The sequence below is a fragment of the Haliaeetus albicilla genome, chromosome 2 (assembly GCF_947461875.1).
Source record: "Haliaeetus albicilla chromosome 2, bHalAlb1.1, whole genome shotgun sequence".
Taxonomy (NCBI): domain Eukaryota; kingdom Metazoa; phylum Chordata; class Aves; order Accipitriformes; family Accipitridae; genus Haliaeetus; species Haliaeetus albicilla.
This window is the reverse complement of record NC_091484.1, coordinates 39,741,090-39,767,671: the sequence shown is the minus strand read 5'-3', so window position 1 is coordinate 39,767,671 and position 26,582 is coordinate 39,741,090. Positions and strand designations below refer to the sequence as shown.

Below are 26,582 nucleotides of genomic sequence, written 5' to 3'. Positions count from 1 at the left end.
TACTAGTTTTGCCCACAAAGTTTCAGTCAACATATTTACAATCTCTGTGATTTTGTATTATAACTGTTAACAGAACAAATTCACTCAAGCGCTAAATTTGTACATTTGCTCTTAGAACACATGGCTTTTGAATCATAGCGAAGGTTGTTTTGCTAAGCCTTTCTGGAAAACTTTGCCTTGGATACGGTCCACAGGTTAAGTGAAAGGTACTGTGCTGTCCTGGTTAAACCAACTCTGTAGCAAGATAAAGGCAATCACACTACAATATAGAAGAAAGAAAAAGTTATTTTCTGTCAATTGGAATATATTAAGGGAACCATAAAAATCATAGAACACAACTTGCAGCTCTAAAGCCTATAAATATGTAATTGAATTCACATGTTGCAAAGTCAAACAAATGAAATGCAGAAGTCTGCACCAAAACTCTGTGTGCATAAAGCATTTAACAAAAGGAAACAAAAGGCTTGGGAAACTCCACAGAAGTAAATGTCTGTGTCACAGAAATTAAAACTTTCAGGGGCCTTCTATGTATATTGTGCTGAAAAACAAGCACCTACAAGTAGAATTTACAGCTGTGTTCAGTGATTAATCCTTTAAAGCTTCAGAAGAGGCAAGTTTAGGCGAACACCACTTCCAGTTCATTTCAAACCCAACCTCAAAATGAAACCTTTGGTCTGTGGTTAGAAACATAGTGGCAAAAAACTAAACCATGATTTATCAGTCTTCTTTATTCTGGACTTCCTTAGCAGACTGCCCAAGAACAATGTTAATTCCATTTCACTGACAAAGGAAAACATTCTACCGAAAGCAGAGGAATGAAAGTGGGTATCTTTACAATAGATTCAAAAAATAGGGTACACAGAATTTCCAGCTGCTGAACACAATGGATCTCACATAGATACACACACAGATGTGGTAATTTTATTTTTTTTTCCCTGAAGTGAGCTTAAATCTTTCATCTAAAATTTTCTATTGAAGGAGAAAAATAATACTTTTTTTTAAAGTAATTCTCTCCGATCCTTTTGGAAGTGCACTGCAGCAACAGTAAAGGATTCTTCCCTCCCACCTTATATGAGCAGAAGAGGAGCTTTAGAGAATTTCACCAGAGGTAGTGAAATCCTGACATAATAAAATCAATTGAAATTAGCAGTACATTCATCTTTCTGTCATGAGCTCACTTGGGACAGTCACAGTCTGCTTCCTGCATGCTTCCCAGTGCACACACAGAGTTCCAGAATGATGGGAAGGCAAGGCAACAACAGCCCAAAACAACTTCCATTCACAGCAGGAAAGAAGCTGCCTTCATCAAGCAGCATTTCCACCACCTGCTCCCTGGAGATACCAGAAAACAAATTCTTTCTACTTGATGTAAGACAGCTACTATTAACACTACATTAATAACGTACAGAAGGGTCTGGCTTGTGGATCTCATGTAACAAGCTAGTAAACTACAAGCTCCTAGAACACTGGCAAAAGAGGAATCTTAACAAGCACGTGAGTAAAGTGTTACAATGAAATTTTAAGCTGGCATTATACATGCATTCCTAGTTTTTAAGTTATATAGAACCTTTACTTACATTGTAGAACTCAGTAGAACTTTTGGCTGGCAACATCCTCCAAATCTCACTAAGGTATTTAGAGCATCAATAGGTGACAAAGTACATCCTTCCTGAAATCCTGGATCTTAAGATTACATTGGGCAAGGATTTTTCTTTTCAATTAATTTGAAAAAGTCTAAAAGTAATCATCCTCACTGTCAATACTGAACAATTTCCATTTGTTTTATACCAAGCTCAGTACTGTAGGCGAAGTGTGAACATTCCAATTCACAATTGCAGATTTCAGTACTACTTGCTTTCCATTGTTTATTCTTATTGGACTTCATATATATTCACTGAGATTTCCATAATGATCCTCAAGTGCTTTTCATTTATGAAGATCCCTCTTCCCAAGAAATTGCATTGGTCACAAGCTAACAGTTAGCTCCCAGTTAGCTGGGAACAGAGCCCTCCAAAACTTTTCTGACTACCTAGCCTGTGTTTTTCTGTAATGTGCACATACACCTCTAAATATCCATTCTTTTTGTTGTTTGTGAAAGCTGAATACTACTACCTAATAGCCATAAGCTTGCATAAAGAATATGAGCCCTCTGCCACACAACTGGGCATTTATTCTTGCACTTCTTAATCCACTGGTTCTCACGGAGTCTATTTCATGACAACACTTTAGATCCCACACCCATGACTATGCAGTTTCCTTAGTATCTTACTGTAAAGCACTTTCTCACATGAATTTTTAAACATGTCAAGTAACTTACCACAACCAGATCTCTGTTAGCTACCATTTTGTTGACAAGAAAATATGGAACATTAGAAGCAAGACAAGATGCCACTCTATGATAATAATCTTTAAGAGGTCTTGAATATATGAAATATTTACCTTAAGTACTTTACTTTCAAAAGTGTCCTTCCATTTATAAGAGAAAAAAATAAATTAAAAAAGCAAAATGTGTCCATGCTCAAAGTAGTATTATGTCTATGCTCAAAGTATTATTTAGACTTAGAAACACTGTAAAAAAGATAATAAAAAATATAAGATAAATATTTGCATTCCACTTACAAACATGCAGTATCCTCTTTTATTCCTATGGATATCAGTTCCTACTAACTGTAACAGAAGCAGTAAGATTCATATATACATGTGACGAGCCCACTATTCAGAAAGACAATAAACAGTGAATTCCAGTTCTATAAACACAAGTTATTGAAAATGTTTATTGTGTTCAGCATCAGAATTGTGACTGATGTCAATTTAAATAAATGCAATGCCCAAAGACTAGAATTAGCAACTGGGTTTTGTGGGTGATCCATGTATCTCATCCAGTACATTCCTAATGCTTTCTACACAAACCTCTTCTTTCTGATGTTTCATACAGGCTTGCTTCCATATCTCTTCAAACCTTTCATCTGAAATGTTTGCACCAATGTTGTGGAGGATTTGTGCAATCTACAAAATAAAGTAATCCATGTAATTCTGGTCAGCATTTTTGTTAAACTATATAGTCTGGCTTTTACATATACTAGCAATCTCTGTTTCCCAAAGAATATTTTCCTGCTCTTAAACAAAAACTACAGACCACATCCTGCATCCTTAACCAAAGAAGTTCCTATTTAAGTAAATCTGAATCTTATTGGGATGAAAGCTGTGGTGTACAAAATTGTCTTTAGTTAATTAAGTAATGTTGATGCAACCTCAACATTGGAAAAATCAAACAGAGAAGATTCAGGGAAAAGTAAATGTTTTTTTAAAAGCCCTAAGTCAAGTCCTGTTTATCCATTATATTTGTACTGTTTGCAGTTATCAACATAAATCAGATTATATCATTGTCTGCATTTCACAGCAAGAATACTACATGCAAGATCTTCAACTGGTATAGATAAGTGAGTGAAGTGACTAAAATTAAATGGTTCACATCAACTTTGGGTCTTGCTATAGTTTTACACCAAAGTAATTAAGCAGAAATTTTTTTTTTCTGTATTTTATCACTTGGATGCTTCCTGCTGCATGCTCATTACACTGACCTGTATTAGAGGAAGGTGGCTTCAGAAGAATATTAACATGACTTGTGTTTTTGTTAGTATTAGCAAACGTTTGGCTTCTTCAATTGCAACGTGTGTGTGTATATGTGCATTATATTTATGCGCTGGAGATTTTATGCATGCTTTGATAAAGTAAGACCTTTAACACAGTCAAATCAACCTTCCTTGTTGTCTTTGTCTAAAACTGTCTTTTGTATAAATATAGGCCTGATCCACAGTACAGCAAATCTGCAGCTTCATCTTAGCCAATAAATCTATGACAGTTCATGCCAGCTGAAATTACAGGAGGAAAACATGGACTAAATTTTGTTTCTTTAAGCACAGGTGTTGTTTCAGTTAAATCAATAATATTACTCATGAGGAAAACAAACCAGATTTGATCTAATGTCTTCAACAAGCTAGTGAAATTTAAAAGTTAAACTAAAAGCAATATTCCATTACAGGGTACCACTGTAGGGACAATAAAGGACTACATGCTCTTATAATTTGACTTCACCATATTAAAATACAACTCTGTCCTGGCTCATCAACAGCCATAAAATAATCACTGACTAAACCACAGACTATCAAGTGTGCAGACGGTGTTAAACTAACCCTTACCTTTTATCAACATGATTATGTTGAATATAAATTACACACTATTACTCAGTTACCTAACTTCTATTCTCTTCAGTAGACTAGGAGGAATTCCAGTGGAGAAAACACCAGATCCTAGAACTACTTTTTCTTTTGCAACTGTCCTGGTTTCAGCTGGGATAGAGTTAACTGTCTTCCTAGTAGCTGGTACAGTGCTATGTTTTGACTTCAGTATGTGAAGAATGTTGATAACACTGATGTTTTCAGTTGTTGCTCAGTAGTGTTTAGACTATAGTCAAGGATTTTTCAGCTTCTCATGCCCAGCCAGGGCACCTGACCCAAACTGGCCAACGGTGTATTCCATACCATGGGACGTCCCATCTAGTTTAGGAACTGGGAAGGGGGGGCAGGGAATCGCCGCTGGGGGACTGGCTGGGTGTCGGTTGGCGGGTGGTGAGCAATTGCCCTGCACATCATTTGTACATTCCAATCCTTTCATTATTGCTGTTGTCATTTTATTAGTGTTATCATTATTATTATTAGATTCTTCTTTTCTGTTCTATTAAATCCTTCTTATCTCAACCCAGGAGTTTTACTTCTTTTCCTGATTTTCTCCCCCATCCCACTGGATGGGGGGGGAGTGAGTGAGCGGCTGCGTGGTGCTTAGTTGCTGGCTGGGGTTAAACCACGACAGTCCATTTTGGCGCCCAACGTGGGGCACAAAGGGTTGAGATAACGACAAACCTGACCAGAGCTTGTTAAAACAAATTTGTTCTAAGCATTCATTATGTTGATTTATGTGTTCTTAGAGTTGTTGCTCTGGTTTTTAAAGCTCTGTGATGTATCACCTCGCTTGCTGTATGTAGTTCCTCTTCTGCTGCTTATCATCCGTGGGAGGTGGATTAAGGTTTTCGCTTTGATGTATGGTATAACTCTGGTTTATGGTATGATAAAGTCATCGGCTGTGGGATTAATCCGGTATTTGCACTTAGCATTGTCACCTTTATACTGCGGGAGCCATCTGTGGGAAACTATTAATAATTATACCATTTACCTTTCCTCCATGGAAAACCAGTCTATGGGTGGGGTACCTTTCTTCCCCTCTCCTTTCTCCTTCAGTCCAGTTACAATGGTGTTTGAGAATTTTGAAAAATTTGAATACTCCTGGGATGTTGGGACTAGCACAGTCCTAGCCCTACTGCTAGGAATTAGCATACTTCTGAATGTGGTTCAGCTCTCGTTTAAGGTTAAACAGCTATTTAAGAAGATCACTCAGAGATGTGCCCCAAGGCTGGATAATTATGAGTGGCAGGGTGTGTGGGGTAGTATGGGCAAGCACCTAGAAAAGTGGGCACCTCCAATGTTTTGGAAATTCACCCCTGAACAAGTGCAGGATCCAGAAGAACTAGTAAAATATTTGGAAAAGGTATGCTGTCACCCCAGCAGCTCCAGAGAGATACAAATCACTGCAACGTGCTGGGGCCTGGCCCATGCCTATCGAGCCCTGTTCGACACCACTCAGTACCCTCAAGGGGAAGAGAAAGTCTCTGGACCTAACAACAAAACGATGAGCACCGCGGCCACCCAAACCTCGGCAACGGACGCTGTGGCCCCTCCAGCCCCGGCAAGGAGCATTGCAGGCACCCAGACCTTGGCGACAGGCACCGTGACCCCTCCAGCCCCAGCGACAAGAACTCGGGCTACCCAAACCTCAGCAACAGGCACTGCAGCCCCTCCAGCCCCGGCAATGAGCACAGCAGCTACCCAAACCTTGGCAACGGGCACTGCGGTCCCTCCAGCCCCAGCGACGAGCACTGCTGCTACCCAAACTTCGGCAACAGACACCGCGGTTATCCAAAACCCGGCGAGCGATACTGCAACTGAACCAGTGGACCAACCTGCACCAGCATCAGTTGCCCCCGTACAGAAAAAGAAATATACAAAAAAATCAGTTCGCTTAGCGAAGGATGAAGGTGAACCAGGGTCATCACGGGAACCGGAGGAAGAGGCAGAACCAGAGGTAATAACCCGGTCCCTATCCTTGAGTGAGCTGCGGGATTTGCAAAAAGACTTTGGCCGCCGTATAGGTGAGCATATTATCACCTGGCTCCTCCAATGCTGGGACAATGGGGCTAATAGCTTGGAATTAGAAGGTAGGGAAGCCAAGCAGCTGGGATCGCTTGCCAGGGAAGGTGGCATTGACAAGGCAATTGGAAGAGGGACACAAGCCATCAGCCTCCGGAGGCGACTCCTGTCAAGTGTGAAGGAAAGGTACCCCTTTAAGGAAGATGTTATATGTATGTCAATCAAGCGAGTGGACCACCATGGAAAAAGGTATTCAATATCTGAGGGAATTAGCTGTGCTAGAGACGATTCATCATGACCCGGACAACCCACAATTACCTAAAGATCCAGACGAAGTCCAATGCACACGACCCATGTGGCGGAAGTTTGTACGGAGCGCACCATCATCCTATGCCAACGCATTGGCAATAATGGCCTGGAAGGATGAAGAGGCACCGACAGTGGAGGAAGTGGCTCGCCAACTCCGTCAATACGAAGAAAATCTCTCCTCCTCCCTACAAGCCTGCATTGCGGCTGTGGAGAAGCTGTCCGAGGATTTCCAGCAATTCAAAGAGGATATGTCCTACTCCACATGTGTAAGGACCAATGTCTCAGCTATTAGGAGTGAGCGTTCCTCTGCCCAAGAGAGAGAATATAGAAGGTACACACCGCGAGGCACCCTGTGGTTTTACCTATGCAATCATGGAGAGCACATGAGGAAATGGGACGGAAAACCTACCTCGGTCCTAAATGCACGGGTACGTGAGCTGCAAGGAAAAACCACCACAAAAGGGGATTCTACCAGGAAAAATGCCGCTCCAGTTTCCAAACAGAGTAGAAGGGCTGATTTTATTTCCGATCCTCTTGAAGGGAATTCTGAGCCAATTTTACGAGAAGTGAATACTGAATACTCTGACCAGAATTAGAGGGACCCTGCCTCCAGCCAGGTGGAGGAAAGGGATAACCGGGTCTATTGGACTGTGTGGATTCGATGGCCTGGCACGTCAGACCCACAGGAGTATAAGGCTCTAGTAGACACTGGCGCACAGTGCACTCTAATGCCATCAAGTTATAAAGGGACAGAATCCATTTGTATTTCTGGTGTGACAGGGGGATCCCAAGAGTTAACTGTATTGGAAGCTGAAGTAAGCCTAACTGGAAATGAATGGCAGAAACACCCCATTGTGACTGGTCCAGAGGCTCCGTGTATCCTTGGCATAGACTATCTCAGGAGGGGGTATTTCAAGGACCCGAAGGGGTATCGATGGGCTTTTGGTATAGCTGCCTTGGAGATGGAGGGCACTGAACAGCTGTCTACCCTGCCTGGTCTCTCTCAAGACCCTTCGATTGTGGGGTTGCTCAAGGTTGAAGAACAACAAGTGCCAATTGCTACCACAACGGTGCACCGGCAGCAATATCGCACCAACCGAGACTCTCTGATTCCCATCCACGAGTTGATTCGCCAACTGGAGAGCCAAGGAGTGATCAGCAAAACTCGCTCACCCTTTAATAGTCCCATATGGCCAGTGCGGAAGTCTAATGGGGAGTGGAGACTAACGGTTGACTATCGCGGCCTGAATGAAGTTACGCCACCGCTGAGTGCTGCCGTTCCAGATATGCTAGAACGTCAATACGAACTAGAGTCAAAGGCAGCCAAGTGGTATGCCACAATTGACATTGCTAATGCGTTTTTCTCAATCCCTCTGGCAGCAGAGTGTCATCCACAATTTGCCTTTACTTGGAGGGGTGTCCAGTACACTTGGAATCGATTGCCCCAGGGGTGGAAACACAGCCCCACCATTTGCCATGGACTAATCCAGACTGCACTGGAAAAAGGTGAAGCTCCAGGACACCTGCAATACATTGATGACATCATCGTATGGGGCAACATGGCAGAAGAAGTCTTTGAGAAAGGGAAGAAAATAATCCAAATCCTTCTGAAAGCCGGTTTTGCCATAAAAGAAAGTAAGGTCAAGGGACCTGCACAGGACATCCAGTTTTTGGGAATAAAATGGCAAGATGGACATCCTCAGATCCCAATGGATGTGATTAATAAAATAGCGGCTATGTCTCCCCCGACTAATAAAAAGGACACACAGGCCTTCTTAGGTGTCGTGGGGTTTTGGAGAATGCATATTCCAAATTACAGTTTGATTGTAAGCCCTCTCTATCAAGTGTCCCGGAAGAAGAATGATTTTAAATGGGGCCCTGAACAACAACAAGCCTTTGAACAAATTAAACGGGAGATTGTTCATGCCGTAGCCCTTGGACCAGTCCGGACAGGACAAGATGTTAAAAATGTGCTCTACACTGCAGCTGGGGAGAATGGCCCTACCTGGAGCCTCTGGCAGAAAGCACCTGGGGAGACCCGAGGCCGACCCCTGGGGTTCTGGAGTCGAGGATATCGAGGATCCGAGGCTCGCTATACTCCAACTGAGAAAGAGATATTGGCAGCATATGAAGGAGTTCGAGCCACCTCAGAAGTGGTTGGTACTGAGACCCAGCTCCTCTTAGCACCCCGACTGCCAGTGCTGGGCTGGATGTTCAAAGGGAGGGTCTCCTCTACACATCACGCGACTGACGCCACGTGGAGTAAGTGGATCGCACTGATCACACAACGGGCTCGCATAGGAAACCCCAGTCGCCCAGGAATTTTAGAAGTGATCACGGACTGGCCAGAAGGCAAAGATTTTGGAATGTCGCCAGAGGAGGAGGTGGCACCTGCTGAAGAAGCCCCGCTGTATAATAAACTGTCAGAGAATGAGAGGCAATATGCCCTGTTCACTGACGGATCCTGTCGCATTGTGGGAAAGCATCGAAGGTGGAAAGCTGCTGTATGGAGTCCTACACAACAAGTTGCAGAAACTGCTGAAGGAGAAGGAGAATCGAGTCAGTTTGCAGAGGTGAAAGCCATCCAGCTAGCGTTAGATATTGCTGAAAGAGAGAAGTGGCCAGTGCTCTATCTCTATACTGACTCATGGATGGTGGCAAATGCCCTGTGGGGGTGGTTACAGCAATGGAAGCAGAGCAACTGGCAGCGCAGAGGTAAACCCATTTGGGCTGCCGCACTGTGGCAAGATATTGCGTCCCAGCTAGAGAATCTGGTTGTAAAAGTACGTCACGTAGATGTTCACGTACCCAAGGGTTGGGCCACTGAAGAACATCGAAACAACCAACAGGTGGATCAGGCTGCCAAGATTGAAGTGGCTCAGGTGGACCTGGACTGGCAACACAAGGGTGAGCTATTTATGGCTCGATGGGCCCATGATACTTCAGGCCATCAGGGAAGAGATGCAACATATAGATGGGCTCGAGATCGAGGGGTGGACCTGACCACGGACACTATCGCGCAGGTTATCCATGAATGTGAAACACGTGCTGCAATTAAGCAAGCCAAGCGGTTAAAGCCCCTGTGGTATGGAGGGCGATGGCTGAAATATAAATCTGAGGAAGCCTGGCAGATTGACTATATCACACTCCCACAAACTCACCAAGGCAAGCGCTATGTGCTGACAATGGTGGAAGCAACCACCGGATGGCTGGAAACATATTCTGTACCCCATGCCACTGCCCGGAACACTATCCTGGGCCTTGAGAAGCAGGTCTTGTGGTGACATGGCACCCCAGAAAGAATTGAGTCAGACAATGGGACTCATTTCCGAAACAACCTCATAGACACCTGGGCCAAAGAGCATGGCATTGAGTGGGTGTATCATATCCCCTATCATGCACCAGCCTCTGGGAAAATTGAGCGATACAATGGACTGTTAAAGACTACACTGAGAGCAATGGGGGCCGGAACTTTCAAACATTGGGATACACATTTAGCAAAAGCCACCTGGTTAGTCAACACCAGAGGATCTGCCAATCGGAGTGGCCCTGCCCAATCAGAATTTTTACATACTGTAGAAGGGGATAAAGTCCCTGTAGTGCACATGAAAAATATGTCAGGGAAAACAGTCTGGGTTACTCCTGCCTCAGGCAAAGGTAAACACATTCGTGGGATTGCTTTTGCTCAAGGGCCTGGGTGCACTTGGTGGGTGATGCGAAAAGATGGAGAAGTCCAATGTGTGCCTCAAGGGGATTTGATTTTAGGTGAAAATACCCAGAATTAAACTGTATGATATTAGTTACTATATAACCCTGCTGCTGTATGTTATCATTACTATAATTGTTATATGCTATATCCATAGTACTATAGTAAGAATCACTTGGATCAAGCAAGAAAGAACTGCGATAAAACTGAGCAAAGTGCAGTAGTGATGGAACCAGAACTGACTCCAGCATGCAACAATCCAACGGTGCACACCATCCTCCTACTGCGTCAAATGTCATCTGCTCATCACACCGCACTGAAGCCCAATCCTGCTCTACCGACTGAGAGGACTTTGCACCATCCCTCCTGCCCAGACAGACTGGTATGACAGATGGAGCCGAGTCGGAAACTAAATGAACTCAACAAACATTTTATGAACATAACCCATGAACTAAAGGAATGATATCTCTGTGTGTGTATACTTACATACATATATATCATTGTTCATATGTCTCAAACGGATGGAAAGGTGGTGATGATTGATCAGGATGTAACTAAAGGTATGGGAACTGAGCATGACATCAATGGTATAGAATAAGGGGTAGATACTGTCCTGGTTTCAGCTGGGATAGAGTTAACTGTCTTCCTAGTAGCTGGTACAGTGCTATGTTTTGACTTCAGTATGTGAAGAATGTTGATAACACTGATGTTTTCAGTTGTTGCTCAGTAGTGTTTAGACTATAGTCAAGGATTTTTCAGCCTCTCATGCCCAGCCAGGGCACAAGAAGTTGGCACAGAACACAACCAGAGCACCTGACCCAAACTGGCCAACGGGGTATTCCATACCATGGGACATCCCATCTAGTTTAGGAACTGGGAAGGGGGGGGCAGGGAATCACCGCTCAGGGACTGGCTGGGTGTCGGTCAGCGGGTGGTGAGCAATTGCCCTGCACATCATTTGTACATTCCAATCCTTTTACTACTACTGTTGTCATTTTATTAGTGTTATCATTATCATTATTAGTTTCTTCTTCTCTGTTCTATTAAATCGTTCTTATCTCAACCCAGGAGTTTTACTTCTTTTCCTGATTTTCTCCCCCATCCCACTGGATGGGGGCGGGAGTGAGTGAGCGGCTGCGTGGTGCTTGGTTGCTGGCTGGGGTTAAACCATGACAGCAACATGAAGAGTCACCTCATGAAACTGCTTTACAGTCAGAATTTGCATTCTTTTCCACAGGCCTATACTAAAACTGGTAGTATTAAATGACTCTTGGCTTTCATATAATAATTTCATTAGCTATTACATGTTTGAAAATATTAATGCTCCATATCAAAATAAATCAAAGACCCTCACTAAAATACTGAAACACCATTTCATGAGTATAGGGTGATTTAACACACTCAGAGGTGGTTTCATACTGAATTCTGTATAGCCTGTATAGTCTACAATGGAGTACGACATCTCAGGCCACATCACAACTTCAGAGAAGAGTTCTATCTAGTGCTTGACAGGTATAATGGGCTTCTCAATGAAGCATGAATTCTATTTACTGTTAGCTATATTCTGCATGCACACATTTCCTGCTTCAGAGCTAGATTATAAAATGGGAAATGCTCATGTACACAACATTTTGACAAGCTGTTTCATGAATATGTATAGAACATGACACCACACCTTTTACATCCCCAGCCACTAACTAGCAACATTCTTTTCTGTAAAATATATATACTCAAGTTCCAGATCCACTTTCAAAGTGACTGAATATAATGACTAGTAGAGGCGGAGAGGTTGTCAAGGCTTCTTTTTTCATTTTAGATTGGAATTTCACATTTTGTTACGAACGTCTCATAAATTGTATTTCAGGTAATGAAGTTATCTCTTGATATTTTTTTACTAGAATATGCATACAAATGTTGAAGCAAAAGAGTAAACAATACTGAAGAAGCAGCAAAGTTGGTTTAGTATTTATGTGGGAGGAAGTCTGGGCTGTGAGCTAACAGTGGTAGCAGTCCCCAGAGATATCAGATAGAAAAATCACAGTGTCCTCAAGTAAGTCCCTACAGTATCACTTCCTATCTTTCTCTTCAGAAATATGAGATGGCACAGCATTCATGTGTGACTCCCTATATCCTCTTTCACTATACAAGTCCTTTGTAGATCTAAGCCTACGACCATGACTCAGCAGAGCACTTAAAAAGTATATTCAAGCAGTTTACTGAATCTGCCATTAGCAAACCCTGCAAGTTTGTTTGAGGAGAGACACCTTGGGTAAAATTTTCCAGTGAACATCCAACCCTGAGTGATAGAAACTAGTTTTATACACCTGTAAAAAGCCCCACAAGAAGATTTTTAAGACACCTACTCATAGAATCATAGAGTAACTTAGGTTAGAAGAGATCTCTAGAGATCATCCATCCAACCACATAATCAAAGCAGGGCTAACTTTACCACTAAATCACGTTGCTTGGGACGTTGGTCAGAAATTTGAGTATGTGCAAGGATGGAAATTTCACAACTGCTTTGCTCTTCTCACATTGCAAAAATGATGAGTCATAGACTCTTAAGCCCTAGATTAATTACCAACCCTCGTTTGACACAGCATTTGAGCATGTGAGTAGCAACAACCTGATGTACTTCCCTATATTACTTATTGAAGTTGGATCTCAATAAAATTAGTATCTGCCACCTTTATGAATAATTTTGAATGAAAAGTACATATTTTTCAGATAGTTGAATAGATATAAAGAAAGATGGTAATGTTGCAACAACGAATTTTACAACCTGTTTATCTGATAATATGACTCTCCACTCCCACATGACTAGGGGTCCGTTTATCTTGGAAGAATATTCTGAAGAAATGCACTATACCTCTGCCTTTGGTCTTGTTTTAGAAAAGTCTCTTTCATACACTCCCTTTTGACTGTAGACAGAAGGGAATAATAATGCATAAGCATTGGCCTCATCACCATAATTAGTTCTGTCATTGATGTGGCGAATTTGAGGAGCAGGAATATCTGAACGAATAGTTGGAACACCACACACTGGATAACCTGTGGAAATCAATCAACAGGCAGCATGGAAAAGCCTGTATGTAAAGATAGTGCCAGGAAGGATAACACATTTTGTATGAAATAAGAACAAATTTGATACTTCATCTCACATAGGTTCAATAACAAGTTACATAATGTTCTTCCTCATCTCTTTTTTCACATTTTTAGAATTCCTAGCTTCAGCTACATCATGAAACATGACAACAGGAAATCTTCCAGTAATATTCTAATATGTATTCAGTACTTCCAGCTGAAAACATCTCTAGGTGATTCCAAGAAAACATTGTTCTCCTAAAATTACTAGCATAATTTCTCAAAGACATCTAGATTAACTTCCACATTTTGAATGGATTAACCATGCCAAACATCCAAGCCATGCCAACTTCCAAGCCACAATCCTAAACAAACTTAGTTTAGATAAATTAATTCACTATTGTACATTAGTAGAACCTGTAGCAATACTTTTTAAACTTGTTCCTGATTTTGTCTTAACTTGTCTCACTTTCTCAGAAGTCAGAAAGTACAGTCCACTGTACTTACAGGTTGTTGGGAGACCACCTACTACAGCATTATACTGAGAAGAAGTTGTTTGATAATTTGCAAATACATGCTCTGCTGATCTTCTAAGTGTCTTTGATGCCTTTTCTGAGCTTCCCAGTTCTTTTAACACAAGATCTTCCTGCTTCAGCAGTGGCTCATTATTTATCTTTGTGTCCTCCAGCAGAACAGGAGCATCTAGTTTCTTCCCTATAAACAACAGTAATGGTACAGCCAGGATTTATTATCTGCACATTATAGACTAAGAGGTAAAAACCATTGCTTGAATCCTAAAATCCTAACTGAAAAACTATAAAGTAGGTAACATAATTAATCTCCATTTCTGATAATGATTCTAAGAAATTTTTTACTTCCTCCTGATTTATGGGACATTCTCAACATGCGACACAGAACTCCAGGATTCCGAAATACATTTGTATCTGAGGCTCTGCTGGTAGTAGGCAAGGACTAAATGCACTTCCCAAATCCCACCCTTCTAAAGGAGCACCCAGTCTACAACAGCAATCTCCTTTCAACAGCTGTTGTAAGAACAAGATCATCCCCACAATTTCCCAGTATTAAGTCATCTACCTTTTGAAATTATTTTTTCTTCAAACTCTTTAACAGCCATTTTGTTTTTCCAGTTCAGAAAGTTTGCAAACTCCAGATAATTAATCAGACCATCTTTATCCAAATCACAATAGTCAAATAAGGAATCCAGGAGTTCACCATCTAGATTCACATTAAGCTGAAAACAGGACTTTCGTAGGTCATCCTTGTCTATCATTCCATCACCATTCTATTATAAATAAAATAAAACAGTTCTTATAACAGCCATTATAAAAAGGCTCCACCAAAAAGAACACATACACATACATGGTTATATATATGTATCTCTCTATACCTCACCAGGCACACCATTTCAGAAGAGTAACACTGCTGAGTATAAAAAGAAACCCCGAGTAATTTAAAAATTAAAAATCTGCATATTAAAGTGTCAATAAATAATTTTCAACTTAAATAATACATTGATTTGAGAGTGAAAGAGTGTGACAGGGTATTGTGACAAGATAACAATCTAATCATAAATGTTGAGGCAAAGCCCAGACTTCTTTTGAAAGTCAGGCATCAATCATTCTGTACACATTACAATTAATGTTATATATGAAATATCAATTATAATTTTTTTTTCCAGAGAGAAAAAAAGGAAAGATCTGAAATTCTGATGCTTGGTGACTCAGTCAAAAAGTACAGCTTGGAAGAAAATATGAACATAATCCCTTCAACCATTTTTCTTTTAAGAAGAAATACCAAATTTTGCAGAGCAAAAAATGGTAAGATTATTCCTGCTCACATATCCCTTGCTTGCTGTTAACTTGGATATTCCAAATACTGTTGTGAAAGGCTCCAAATAGTGTTGTGTTTAATGCCATAGCATATCACAGTAGATCAAACATCCAATAACTATGAAGTTACCTTCTCCTTACAATCTTCATCTATATTTGCTTTGCTATGCTTATGTTTCTTCATGTCTGTGTCTCCATAGCACAGGAGTGCTAATGTCACACATTCCTTTACATTTGTACTTTTTCAAAGCACTAACCTTATCATAATGCCTGAATGCTTCTACTAACACGTCAAAATTCTCATAGTTAGCTTTCTTCAAACTTTGCCGAACTGCAGTCAAGACAGCTCTCTCTCTGCCTTTGCCACGGAGGAATTCACATGGAACCCGACAGTGAAGAAGATCACCAACTCATATAAAAATAAACACTTCCTCAATTAGTTGCACATATACAGAAAACAGACTTTTTTTTTTAAATGGCTTACAGTCTTAAGGAAAAGGAGAATTTCAGTTTCAAGATGCTGATTTTCAGCACTGCTGAACATCTGATACAGCCAATGCATTACAAGATCAAATGGTCCCTATGATGATTTCTCTACTTACATGCAGTTAATATCAATAATTTTGAAACATCTTAATATGGCTTCACAAATCTACCCACTGCTTCCAAAAACTTCTGACAGCAGTAAGAGTTACTCGATGTCCAGATAGTTGAGAACAAAAGAACATATATTATTAATCTATCACTTCCAGTCTGTCATATTTCAGGATACTTACAAGACCCAATGAGAAAGTCAATGTAATATTTCAGATAATTATATACCATTGATTTCTAGGATGACAATGTACTATTTTTGTGTTACTCTTCCCATTTTCTAGGTTTATTAATATTTTTGAACAGTTTGGCACACTGAGCTACAGTCTTCCAAGTCCCCAAGACTCCAAGGTCACTATTTCTAGAGTGCAATAAGTTCATTCTGACTCCAGTAACAAATAGAAGTAGCTCACCTAATCCCCTTCTAACAGCAATGTACATGCATTACTTTCTACTTATTAATAATGAATTTTTTTGTTCAATTCCTTCTGCTGTTCCTTATAGGACAAGCATACCTCCACATTTGAAATATTTAATTTCATTACACTACATAGTAAAGCATGTATAAAAGCTTATGCAGAATTTGAACAAGCCTTCTCTGGTCTTGACTAATTAAATAACTTTGAGCCACTTACATTTTTTGCTGCCTAACTATTCACTGTATTCCCTAGTTATTAACATAATGTTAAAACACTATCAATCCCAACATTTGACTGTTTGAGTTGATTAGCTTTCAAAATTTTGTCATAAAGAAAATTAATCATTTTTTATTTTCATTGTTTTCTGTCTTCCTGCTACCTTCAAAAACTTATCGTTCTTATTTATTGCTTGTTATTTTTACTCTTTTTGTAGAAGTGCTGGAAAAATCATTGGAGGAAAAACACATAATTGATTTAAATAGCCATTTTAACTTTGTCACTTAGATGTCAATATGAGTTTTCTGCCATTTCCATCTTGTTTACATTTAGATACAGAGGCTTTAAAAATCAACAAAAACCAAAACAATATGATCAACAAAAAAACCTAAAGTTTCTTTATTTCTGGCATTCATTTTTTTCCCACTAGCAACTTCAATTCTTCTCAAATATCCCCTCCAAAAATTTACTGTCACCATTAAATTTCTGTACCTTGCCTCTAAGATTTTAGGAGAATTATATGCTATACAACCAACAGTAACTACTTCAGCATAGTTTTATCAACAAGGTAAGATTTTATTCTGCCCCTGAACTTACCATATTCATCTGGACGGATTAACATTCCAAATGTATGGCCTGGGGGAACATTCATTGTTTCTGCTATACTGTCAATAAGCATATTTCTTTGTTAATTGTCAAAGTTTATTAATACCAAAAATAAACCCCATGCTATTATTAAAAAAGCGCTCATCTGTTATATAATGAGGGATGATACACATAGTTCACCTGAAATTTGTTTATCAGTACTTTGCTTCAAGTTGCCATTCCAGAAAAGCATCCCTTTATATACGTGTTTAGAACATTTGCTGTTAGTAATATAACACAACCAAATGTAAACATTAACTTTTTGAACATTTACACTCATTAAAAGGGAAAACATTCTATGCTAAAGTATTTTTTTTTCTAAGACAATGACAGAAATGAGTGAGAAAAGCCCGTATAACATACTAGTCAAATAATAGGAATGTTTAGGACAAACCAGATCTCCAACTGAAATGATGTCTCCAAATAAACTACTTTTGGCTAAAGTGGAAAAATTGAATCACACCTCTGCTTTTTCACATGCAATTTTGTGTCTACCAAAACCAGCAACCAATCTGGAAAACTGGGCCCAGTTTTATTTCCCAGAAAATTAAGATGCTGTTGGTAACATTAAAGAACTGGCTTTTTACTTCTTAATTTGAAAAAGATGTAATGTTCATTTTACCTCTATGTTACATTATTAAACTGTTACATGAATCAGAAATCTCCATCAAAATTGAAAACAGGATGAGTGCTTTGTTCTAAAATACAAAGCAAACAAACAAAAAAACCACACACAGAGATGGAAGCACTATAATCTAAAAATTACTATGAGTATTTTTCTTTTATTATTTTCATATTACACATAGGATGTGGATGGTGTAAAATTCACTACATAAAGTTAGGTTAGTTTGCACCTGTCCTGTAATATTAGTGCTGGGTTTGAGCTTGCACTGCAACCCATATTCCCTGACCATACTGCCTCATGTTGCTTACGCTCCAGGTCTACTTCACAGTAAGCTAGGGCACAGTGAAGGGGAGAGGAGAAACTGGCTTACATTTGTGTTCACTCCTTACAGGTACCATGGGCATAATTCTCCATAGTCACTTAAGTCTGTGATCCTGAACTTAAAATTAAATTTTGCTACCAAAGTCAGTAATGTTTGTGAGTCTTCACACACAATTTTGAAGAAATCTAGAGCATCTGCAAAGACAGTCTTTGTATACATTCAGGAACCCTAGATTTTAGCACAGCTGTATCCTGACAACACTGTACCTTAGGGCTACTGTAGCCCTTCATAAGCACTGTTTTGTAAAATTAAAAAGTTGTTCCAGATCACCTGAGGTTTATGAAGCAATGAAATTATTTGACTGAGATTGATACATGCTGCTAGATAACAACACAATTTAGTTCCATGTCCTTTTCCAAAGAAGTAATAAAGTGAGAATACAGGCGATGAAACAAAGATGACCAAAAATAGTGTCAGAGTAAGAAAAATGGTCACATCCCCAAATAATAGGTGAGACATTTCAGTTCTTTCAAACCTTCCTAACCACAAAAGACGGGGGGGGGGGGGGGGGGGGCGGAATGTTACAGTGTGCTTGTAATTTCCTTGATGCAAATCGATCAATTCAGATATAGATCATTTAAAGAGTAAGACTTAACTTTACCACATAGACACAATACAGCCCTCATTAGTAACTCATGTACTTATCAGCCTAATTAGGGCAAGTAGAAAGTCCCTTCTTGTAACTGAGTGCTGCAGTGGAAGCATTGAGTGCACAGTTATAATATTTACCTAAGACAGAAAAGATATTGGAGACTTGGTAAATGTGAGTGCATCTTGTTCTTGGAAGGTATCTTTGCTTACTTACGGATCAAGAACTTTTCCAAGCTGAGGTTGAAATTTTTCCTTGAAATCCTCACTTCGTTTTGATACAATTTTTGCTGCTCTCTTCCTACAAATTATGAAAATAACTCACACATATTTGTTTAACAATATTCAACACTTTTTCAATATTATTAAAAAATATTATATGTTAGAAGGAAAGAGCAACTCCTCTGCAAGACAAACACAAATTTAGTAATTGAAAAATCTTGCTATTTAAAATCAAAGGTGTCTTTACGTAATGCTTAAAGACATGCCAAGTGCTGTTATACTACGGTAGAACTGTTTTGGGTAAACTATTCTGAAAATTACTCCCTGCATTTTCTATTCACTTCAATATAGCTAAGGATGGGATTGCAAGATGTAAAATTGTCTTCAAATATGAAGACTTACTCTTCTTGAGAACTCACACCATTAATTAACTAGTTAACTCACTGCAACTTACAATTGCAGATCATAGAGCCAATTTAAGGATTTGGATACACTTCGCCCATCTTTAAAGTGAGGGGTTTCTATTCCATAAACAAAAGACTTGCTGAAGTTTGGCGAGTCATACTTCCTATTTATTGCTTCCCCTGTGGAAAAAGTAAGGATTTCAACCTGTATAAAATACCTCAGGAAGAAAAATGTACTCAGTATCTTCATTCTTAAGACAAAACAATGAAGAAACAAAAGCAAATAACTTATTAACAATTCTGTTCAATTAAAGATAACTGTTTTGCATTCCCCATGTTTATTAAGTAGTTAGGAATAATCTCATTGTCAAAAGTGAAGACAAAAGGCAAAATGAAAAACAAAAACTGCTTCAGTAGTAAAATACTTGGATGTCCTTTTATGCTTGACTAAAGACTAGCCCGACAGAATTAATGAAAAAATACCAGATCACCTAAGTAGTGAGGGTCATTCAAACAAATCACTTTATAATGCCTGTACCTGAGCAGAGTTTTGTACCATTTAATTTACTATTTGTTAAAAAAAATGCTAAAAGGAAAAAAATGTTTTTGAGGTGCTGTACTTTCAGATATATTCTTGCTATGTTGACTTCAGTGGAAATTTTGCCACTGACTTCACTGTAAACAAGATATTACCCTACTTTTTCAAGAATCTATTAATCCAGTCTTGCCTATAAAATGAGGTTTCACATACAAGAATATCTCATAAGTACTCTATGTAAGTGAGCTGCAAGCATGTTTCTTGTCACAGAAAAAAAAGTCATTCCTTTTCTTCAAGCTCTTTTCAATCATCTTTTGAAAATAATGGCAATTAGAACTTTCAAAAAATATTATTCACTGCATGCTTTCCAATAAGGGCTCCCTCTGGCTGTATGGCAGCATGGAATTTTTATGTTATTGTTCAAAACTGGGGCACATAGTTGATTTTTTTTTTTTTTTTTTGCTATCTGTCTGTTTTTGGCTTGGCCTCTCCTTGAATCTGTGGACAGAAGTTACAAAGGAGACAGAAACAGATAATGAATAATTCCATTAAAACACCTAAGAAAGGTGAGGAAATAAAATTACAAGTTTGGCCAATTTGTACTAGTAGTACTTGTAATAGAATTTCTCAGTGAGAGAACACAGTGCTGTAATTTCACTTCTACGTAACTATCTCCATATAAAATTTACATTATTACAACTGAAATATCTGTACTGCAGTTTCTTATATGTTTGGCCTGCACCTACAAAACTGTCAGTTCTAGCGCAATAGGCAATTTTATTATAATACTAATCTTATAGAGCAGCAATATAAGTCTCTCAGCCTAAGTCAAAATGATGGAAATGGGAAAAATATAAGTGGCTGCAAAAGTAATACATGTATTGCATTTCAGAGTGCTATTTGCATATCAGCCACTCTGTTCCTGTGCAGACCTATGAGATAAAGGGTAACCATCCCCGAGCAGACCACTTCACACAAGTACAGCCCCCAGAGGCTAAAGCAGTGGAGGCACAGCCCACTGGAAGGGCAGAGACAGAGGCTGCAGGACAGACACAGGCAGGATGCTGTAGGCTGAGGAACCTGCATTCCAGAGAGCCACTCAGCAGCCTGAAATTCCTTATAACCAGAGCTTGATGCTGAGCTCCCCCATCAGAAAGTCTAGCTGCCCTGAAATTCTGTTTGGATTCTGATAAAAAAGAGGAACCAGAGGTGAAACTACTGGAATGGGCTGGGTTCACAGTCTGTGGCTTTAAGCCTGAGATTGTTCTCAGTAGCACAGACAATGTCAAACTCAACAAGCAACCAGGGCATCTATGAGTTTCTAGTTTCCTGGAAATATTTTGCTTTTCAAATAGCACCCAAAAGAAATCAGGCTTCCAACTCCTTCATTAAGTTCTTACACTAATACACGCACCATGAAATGATCTACCGTTCTAAAAACAGGTCATGCCCTCTCAGTTGCATATAAGTATTTTTTTCACATCATTACTTTTAAAAAGAATTTGTATTATATTAATATAGTATTAAAAAGTAATAGTTTTTATATCTCAAAAAATAGTATACAATATGTGTTGAAGACACAAAGAGGAACAATTACCTTTATTTATATTAGAACTTTTTATGCAGATTAGTATCAGTCTTTGAACTTACCCACATAATAATCACTGTGTGACATAATGTACAGATCATGTCCTTCTCTGGCTTCTTTATCCACTTCCTCAAAAGTTTTTGGTGGATTTATAAGCTCTCCAGCTGATATATCTAGAAAGTAAGGAATAAATATATGGTTGGGGGAGGTAGTGGCAACGGGTGTTTTGTTTGGTTGGTTCTTAATTTTAAACAATATCTTCTTAGAAAAGATGCTAATACTGTGGAAGAATGATACTTCTTACCACATTTCTAGTCAATCTACAGGAATCTTACGGCAAAATGACACGGGACTAGGGAAAAAAAAATTCACAGAAACTGAGATGAACATAACTGTTGCAAAAGAGTTATATGGTCAACACATGCATGATTTGCTCCAATCTATGGAGGAAAGATTCACAGGTCACGGTAGTATCTTTTATTAGACCTATTAGAATAGTTGGGAAAAAGAAGGTAAGTTGTCAGCTACCTAAACAGTTCTCTGGGGAAATCTTCAAAGACAGATCTGGAACAGAGCCAAAAGCCCTACTAGTTACCAAATGTCCTCAGTTGCTTGTTTCTTCATCATAACTTGAAAAATACTAGTACATTTTTATGCCTTTCAATAACTGCTATAATAATAACTTTTCTATTAAGCTGGAATTGTTGGAAGCATAGAGTATGTGCTAGACACTAAATTGCAGATTACCTTGTATTTAGAAGAAATATGATTTAATGCTAAATTTTCCTACCTTGGATGACTTTTGTTCCAAATGTAGTATTAATTATATCCAAGCCCTTAGGTAACATAGAAGACTGATCATGTGATCTGCCCAAGGATGCTTGACGATTACTAAAGTAGATTGCTTCTTTTTTGTCTTGTATTTTTTGTTGAAAACTAGTTTTAGGAAGTGGATTTATCAATGAAGCTGCCTAAAGACATCACAAACAACGCAAGAGGCAGGAAAACCACCAAAATTTATTAATTCACACATCACTATGGCTACCCCCTCACACACACACACACACACAAACAAAAGTTTGATCATAAGTGTTCTAATGAGATCTTATATGATTACACTGACATAATTTTATCTACCAAGTTGCAAAAACTGTATTTTGAGAGACCACTAATAATCAATGCTATGCTAAACCTCCAGCTAAATAAAATACATATTGTGAAATAAAATACATACTGTGAGACAGAACTTTGTATTTTTATGCGAGTTTTTCCACTTGTTAATTTATAAAATTTCAGACTGTAGCCTTTCTGTTCTTACTGTATAGTAGAAACTGTAGTCAAATTATAATATGACCAAAAAACTTAAGTGTGAAAATTATTATAGTTATAACGTCTTTGGCACGAAGTCTCCTGGTGCTTATGATTAAAAGACATCTACTGACTAGCAGTTAAGACTATCTGTTCTCTAAACAGCTACTCCCAATTCTGCTGATGCAGAATTTAAAGATAATGTTTCAAGATATACACTAATATTGCACCCTAAACCAACATACCAAAAGAAATTACTTCAGCAGGGTTTTCAAAGCTTAGCACTAGGTTGGACGAATTTTTTTTCTCAGTGTACACACTGTGCTTGGGTCAATAGAAGTTACTTGTAAAATTAGGTCAACTTCAAGGGAAAAAAAAATCTCAAAAAGAAAGTTTCAAAAATGTCAAAACAGGGTATTTTGATATTCACAAATAATTTGATTTTTCAGGCTACCCATCAAAGTAATGGGGACTCTAGAGAGGGTTTATTATTAGACTCTTATCAAATGTTATATAAAAAAATACTGAAAAAAGCAGTAGCAAATACAATTGATCCAAACCCATGCTTAGCGAACTCCATAAGATTCCAACTCTTCCTCAAGTTAATTTTTAATTAATAATGCAAAGTGAAACAGTCTTCAACAGACAGTACAGGCTAAACAAATCAATCCATTCAATGTAAAACTTTGTAGGAGGGACACCTAAAACCTGATTTCTTTTTCATGTTGGATAAGCCTATGCCCTGGTTTCGGCTGGGATAGAGTTAATTGTCTTCCTAGTAGGTGATAAGGTGCTATGTTTTGGGTTCAGTATGCAAAGAATGTTGATAACACTGATGTTTTCAGTTGTTGCTAAGTAGTGTTTAGTCTAAAGTCAAGGATTTTTCAGCTTCTCATGCCCAGCCAGTGAGAAAGCTGGAGGGGCACAAGAAGCTGGGAGGGGACACAGCCAGGGCAGCTGACCCAAACTGGTCAAAGGGGTATTCCATACCAGGTGATGTCACATCTAGTGTATAAAGTGGGGGGAGGGGGGGGGGGCGATAACCGCTCAAGGACTAGCTAGGTGTCAATTGGCGGGTGGTGAGCAACTGCACTGAGCATCATTTGTACATTCCAATCCTATTATTACTACTGTTGTCATTTTATTAGTGTTATCATTATTATTATTAGTTTCTTCTTTTCTGTTCTATTAAACCGTTCTTATCTCAACCCACGAGTTTTACTTCTTTTCCCGATTTTCTCCCCCATCCCACTGGGTGGAGGGGGAGTGAGTGAGCAGCTGCGTGGTGCTTAGTTGCTGGCTGAGGTTAAACTGTGACAGCCTAACAGATGTCCTGCTCAACATCCTCTAATATCAGGACTTATATGTTCCAACCTGAAGACTTATTTTTGAGACCTGAACTCCTCTTTGCCTCAACTTCTTAATTTGTAAAACTGAAAATGATTAATTTACAAGCCCAGCTGATGAAATGCATCATAAAAGTGTATTTTACTAACACAACTGTTATTTTTAGAGAATGTAACAATAATTATGTGATAAAATCACCAATGATCAGTTGTTTGATTACAGATTACAAAAATAATTTCTGAAGAATACACACAAAATAGTCTGACATATCCAAACCATCACTTTTTAGCTAACAAAACCTGTTTCAACCCAGAGATAAGGAAGAATACATAATAATTACACTGAACTAAGCATGTTCTCAGATAGCAGTTCTCTTGCTAAGAGCTCAGCAGGTTTTACCTCTGTAATCAGTAAAGAAAGCAGCAAAATTTGTGGGTAGGAGACTGTTCATTAACTTAAATGTTGAAATGAAATGAGTAATTCAACAGTCATTGCAAAAGTTTAGTCACCGATAAGATAAAAGTCACTGGATTTCAAATGTTTTCCTATTTCAACCATGCTAATTAAATCCTGTGAATTGACCTCAGAATTCAGATAATCCACAACAGCGGTGAAATGCTGCAGTGTAAATAACCCAGCTATGTACCTTCATCCCTGGCTATGAAGAAATCAGCTGCTCTTATTAAGGACATTCTTAAGCAGTCCATTCTTAAACAAAAGTAAACAAGTCACATTCTTACACTGAGTGAAGAACGTGACTGTATGCCATGTGTCAAGTGAGCTGCAATATCAGGATCATCTGCTCTGCCGTAGAATATTCTTTCAACACCAGGAGCTGGATTTGTTGTATTTCGAAACTTTCGCACACTAGTTGGAGTAATGGGCTATATATAAAGCAAAGCAAAAACAATTTTACACCAGATATTTGCAAAATATTAAGGGAAAGAAAATGTACTGCAGCCTTTTCAGTGTGATTCCACAGAGATAAGAACAAAATATGAGGATGTTTTAGGTCTGTAACACATGTGTACGCTCCTGCAGATGCTGATATTCTGAACATAAGGTCAACACAGCCCAGCCTAATTTTGTTAAACCAGCAGGAGAAGTAATGAGAGAGTTGCTAAGTTTCAACTGTCTGGTTCCATCTTGAAGATGGATAACAGCTTCTTCACATACAGTTCATGAAATGTAGATGTTACATTTCTCAACTTCAAAAACTTTTAACCTGATTCACAACAATTCCACCACCAATGAAGCAACTTCAGAAATTATTTTAACCACAGTTTTGGTTATTTTTAATTACCCATTTAAAGGGAGAGTTGCTATTTAAGGGATCCGTTTGTGTCTCAGTATCCTCTGACTCTTCAGGGGCATGGGGAAGGGCCAGTGGAAAGCACAATTCTGAGGGGCATCCTTGATAAAGAAAAAGGATCTCCATCAGAAGTAATAGTAATTCCCAATAATAATCACTATAATTGTATTACCAGAGAAAAACTGTCTAAAACAATTCTACTTAGTCCTATCTAAGCAAACATGGTGAATTTTGTAAAACATGCATGGTGAAAAAGAACTACCAGAAGCGTTTTACAATCCTACCAGCAATTCTCTCTGATCCCAAGTAACAGAAACTAACATCGGAAAAAAACCAGTAGTTTCTAAAGAAAAGGGATGTAGAATAAGAGACCAAGATTTCACTGATTTTCTTTTTTTTTTTTTTAGGGCTTGTCTCAAAGCACAATCACTAATGGGAAATCATTACAAAGTTTCACAAGGAGCATCTGAAAAACCAACTCACCCTCGGTAAAACCTCAGTGAGGCAACTCGCAGCCGTATCGCCAGTGGGATGCAACTTTCCAGCCTACACAATACAATCAAAAAGTAAGGCATAACCAAACCCATTGTACTCATAAGCACAATAAGCCAAACTGGGATCTGCCACCCTGCACAAGATGTTGTCTTATTGTCCTCGTTCTGATAAAAGGGGGAAAAAAAGGAGCCACACACATTTTGGGGGGAAAAAAGGAGGACCGAAGCGAAATGCGCCTGCCTGCCCCACACACGTTGCCCCTCCTCCAGCCTCTTCCCCCAGCCCACGGCCAGACCCCGGCCCCAGAAACGCGCAGAACGCGGGCGGCTCCGCGGCCACGGTGGGACCCCTTCGGGGAAGGCACTCACGGCCGACAGCTCAGGAAACTTGTCAGTGAACTTCCCCTCATAGACGGGCCGCAGCATCCCCGCCATGGCGGCACGGGGCCGCGGCGGCCGTTTACCCCACCGGCCTGGTAACGGCGGCGGGCGCGGCCCCCTGGAGGCAGCGACGGGAGCGCTCGTGGGGGGCGGGCGGCGCGGCCGCCCCCACACCCCGCCCGCCATCTCCCTCGCACCCAGCACCCGCCGTCCTCCCCCCTCACACCCCGCCCGCCATCTCCCTCGCACCCAGCACCCGCCGTCCTCCCCCCTCACGCCCTGCCCGCCATCTCCCTCGCACCCCCTGGAG

At 39.6% G+C, this 26,582-nt stretch overlaps 1 protein-coding gene across 1 annotated transcript; it reads right to left on the bottom strand.

The window, feature by feature from the left end:
• Positions 1 to 366: 366 nt before the first annotated feature.
• On the bottom strand, positions 367 to 26,326 carry EFHB (EF-hand domain family member B). Its single transcript, XM_069799663.1, has 13 exons — positions 26,261 to 26,326; positions 25,881 to 25,943; positions 24,826 to 24,969; positions 22,221 to 22,401; positions 21,493 to 21,603; positions 19,355 to 19,484; positions 18,896 to 18,979; positions 17,036 to 17,103; positions 15,467 to 15,618; positions 14,455 to 14,662; positions 13,867 to 14,073; positions 13,145 to 13,326; positions 367 to 3,006 (listed from the first exon to the last, which is right to left on the bottom strand). The coding sequence occupies exons 1-13, from the start codon at positions 26,324 to 26,326 to the stop codon at positions 2,842 to 2,844; spliced, it is 1,761 nt and encodes a 586-aa protein (XP_069655764.1). The 3' UTR covers positions 367 to 2,841.
• Positions 26,327 to 26,582: the final 256 nt, after the last annotated feature.

What these genes read in the sequence shown, in the direction of transcription:
- EFHB (XM_069799663.1), bottom strand. Translation starts at nt 26,326, where the DNA reads ATGGCGGGGATGCTGCGGCCCGTCTATGAGGGGAAGTTCACTGACAAG. An exon ending in TCACTGAGGTTTTACCGAGG is followed by an intron (nt 24,970 to 25,880) that starts GTGAGTTGGTTT and finishes CTTTATATATAG; the next exon opens with CCCATTACTCCAACTAGTGT. An exon ending in AGTCACGTTCTTCACTCAGT is followed by an intron (nt 22,402 to 24,825) that starts GTAAGAATGTGA and finishes TGATGTCTTTAG; the next exon opens with GCAGCTTCATTGATAAATCC.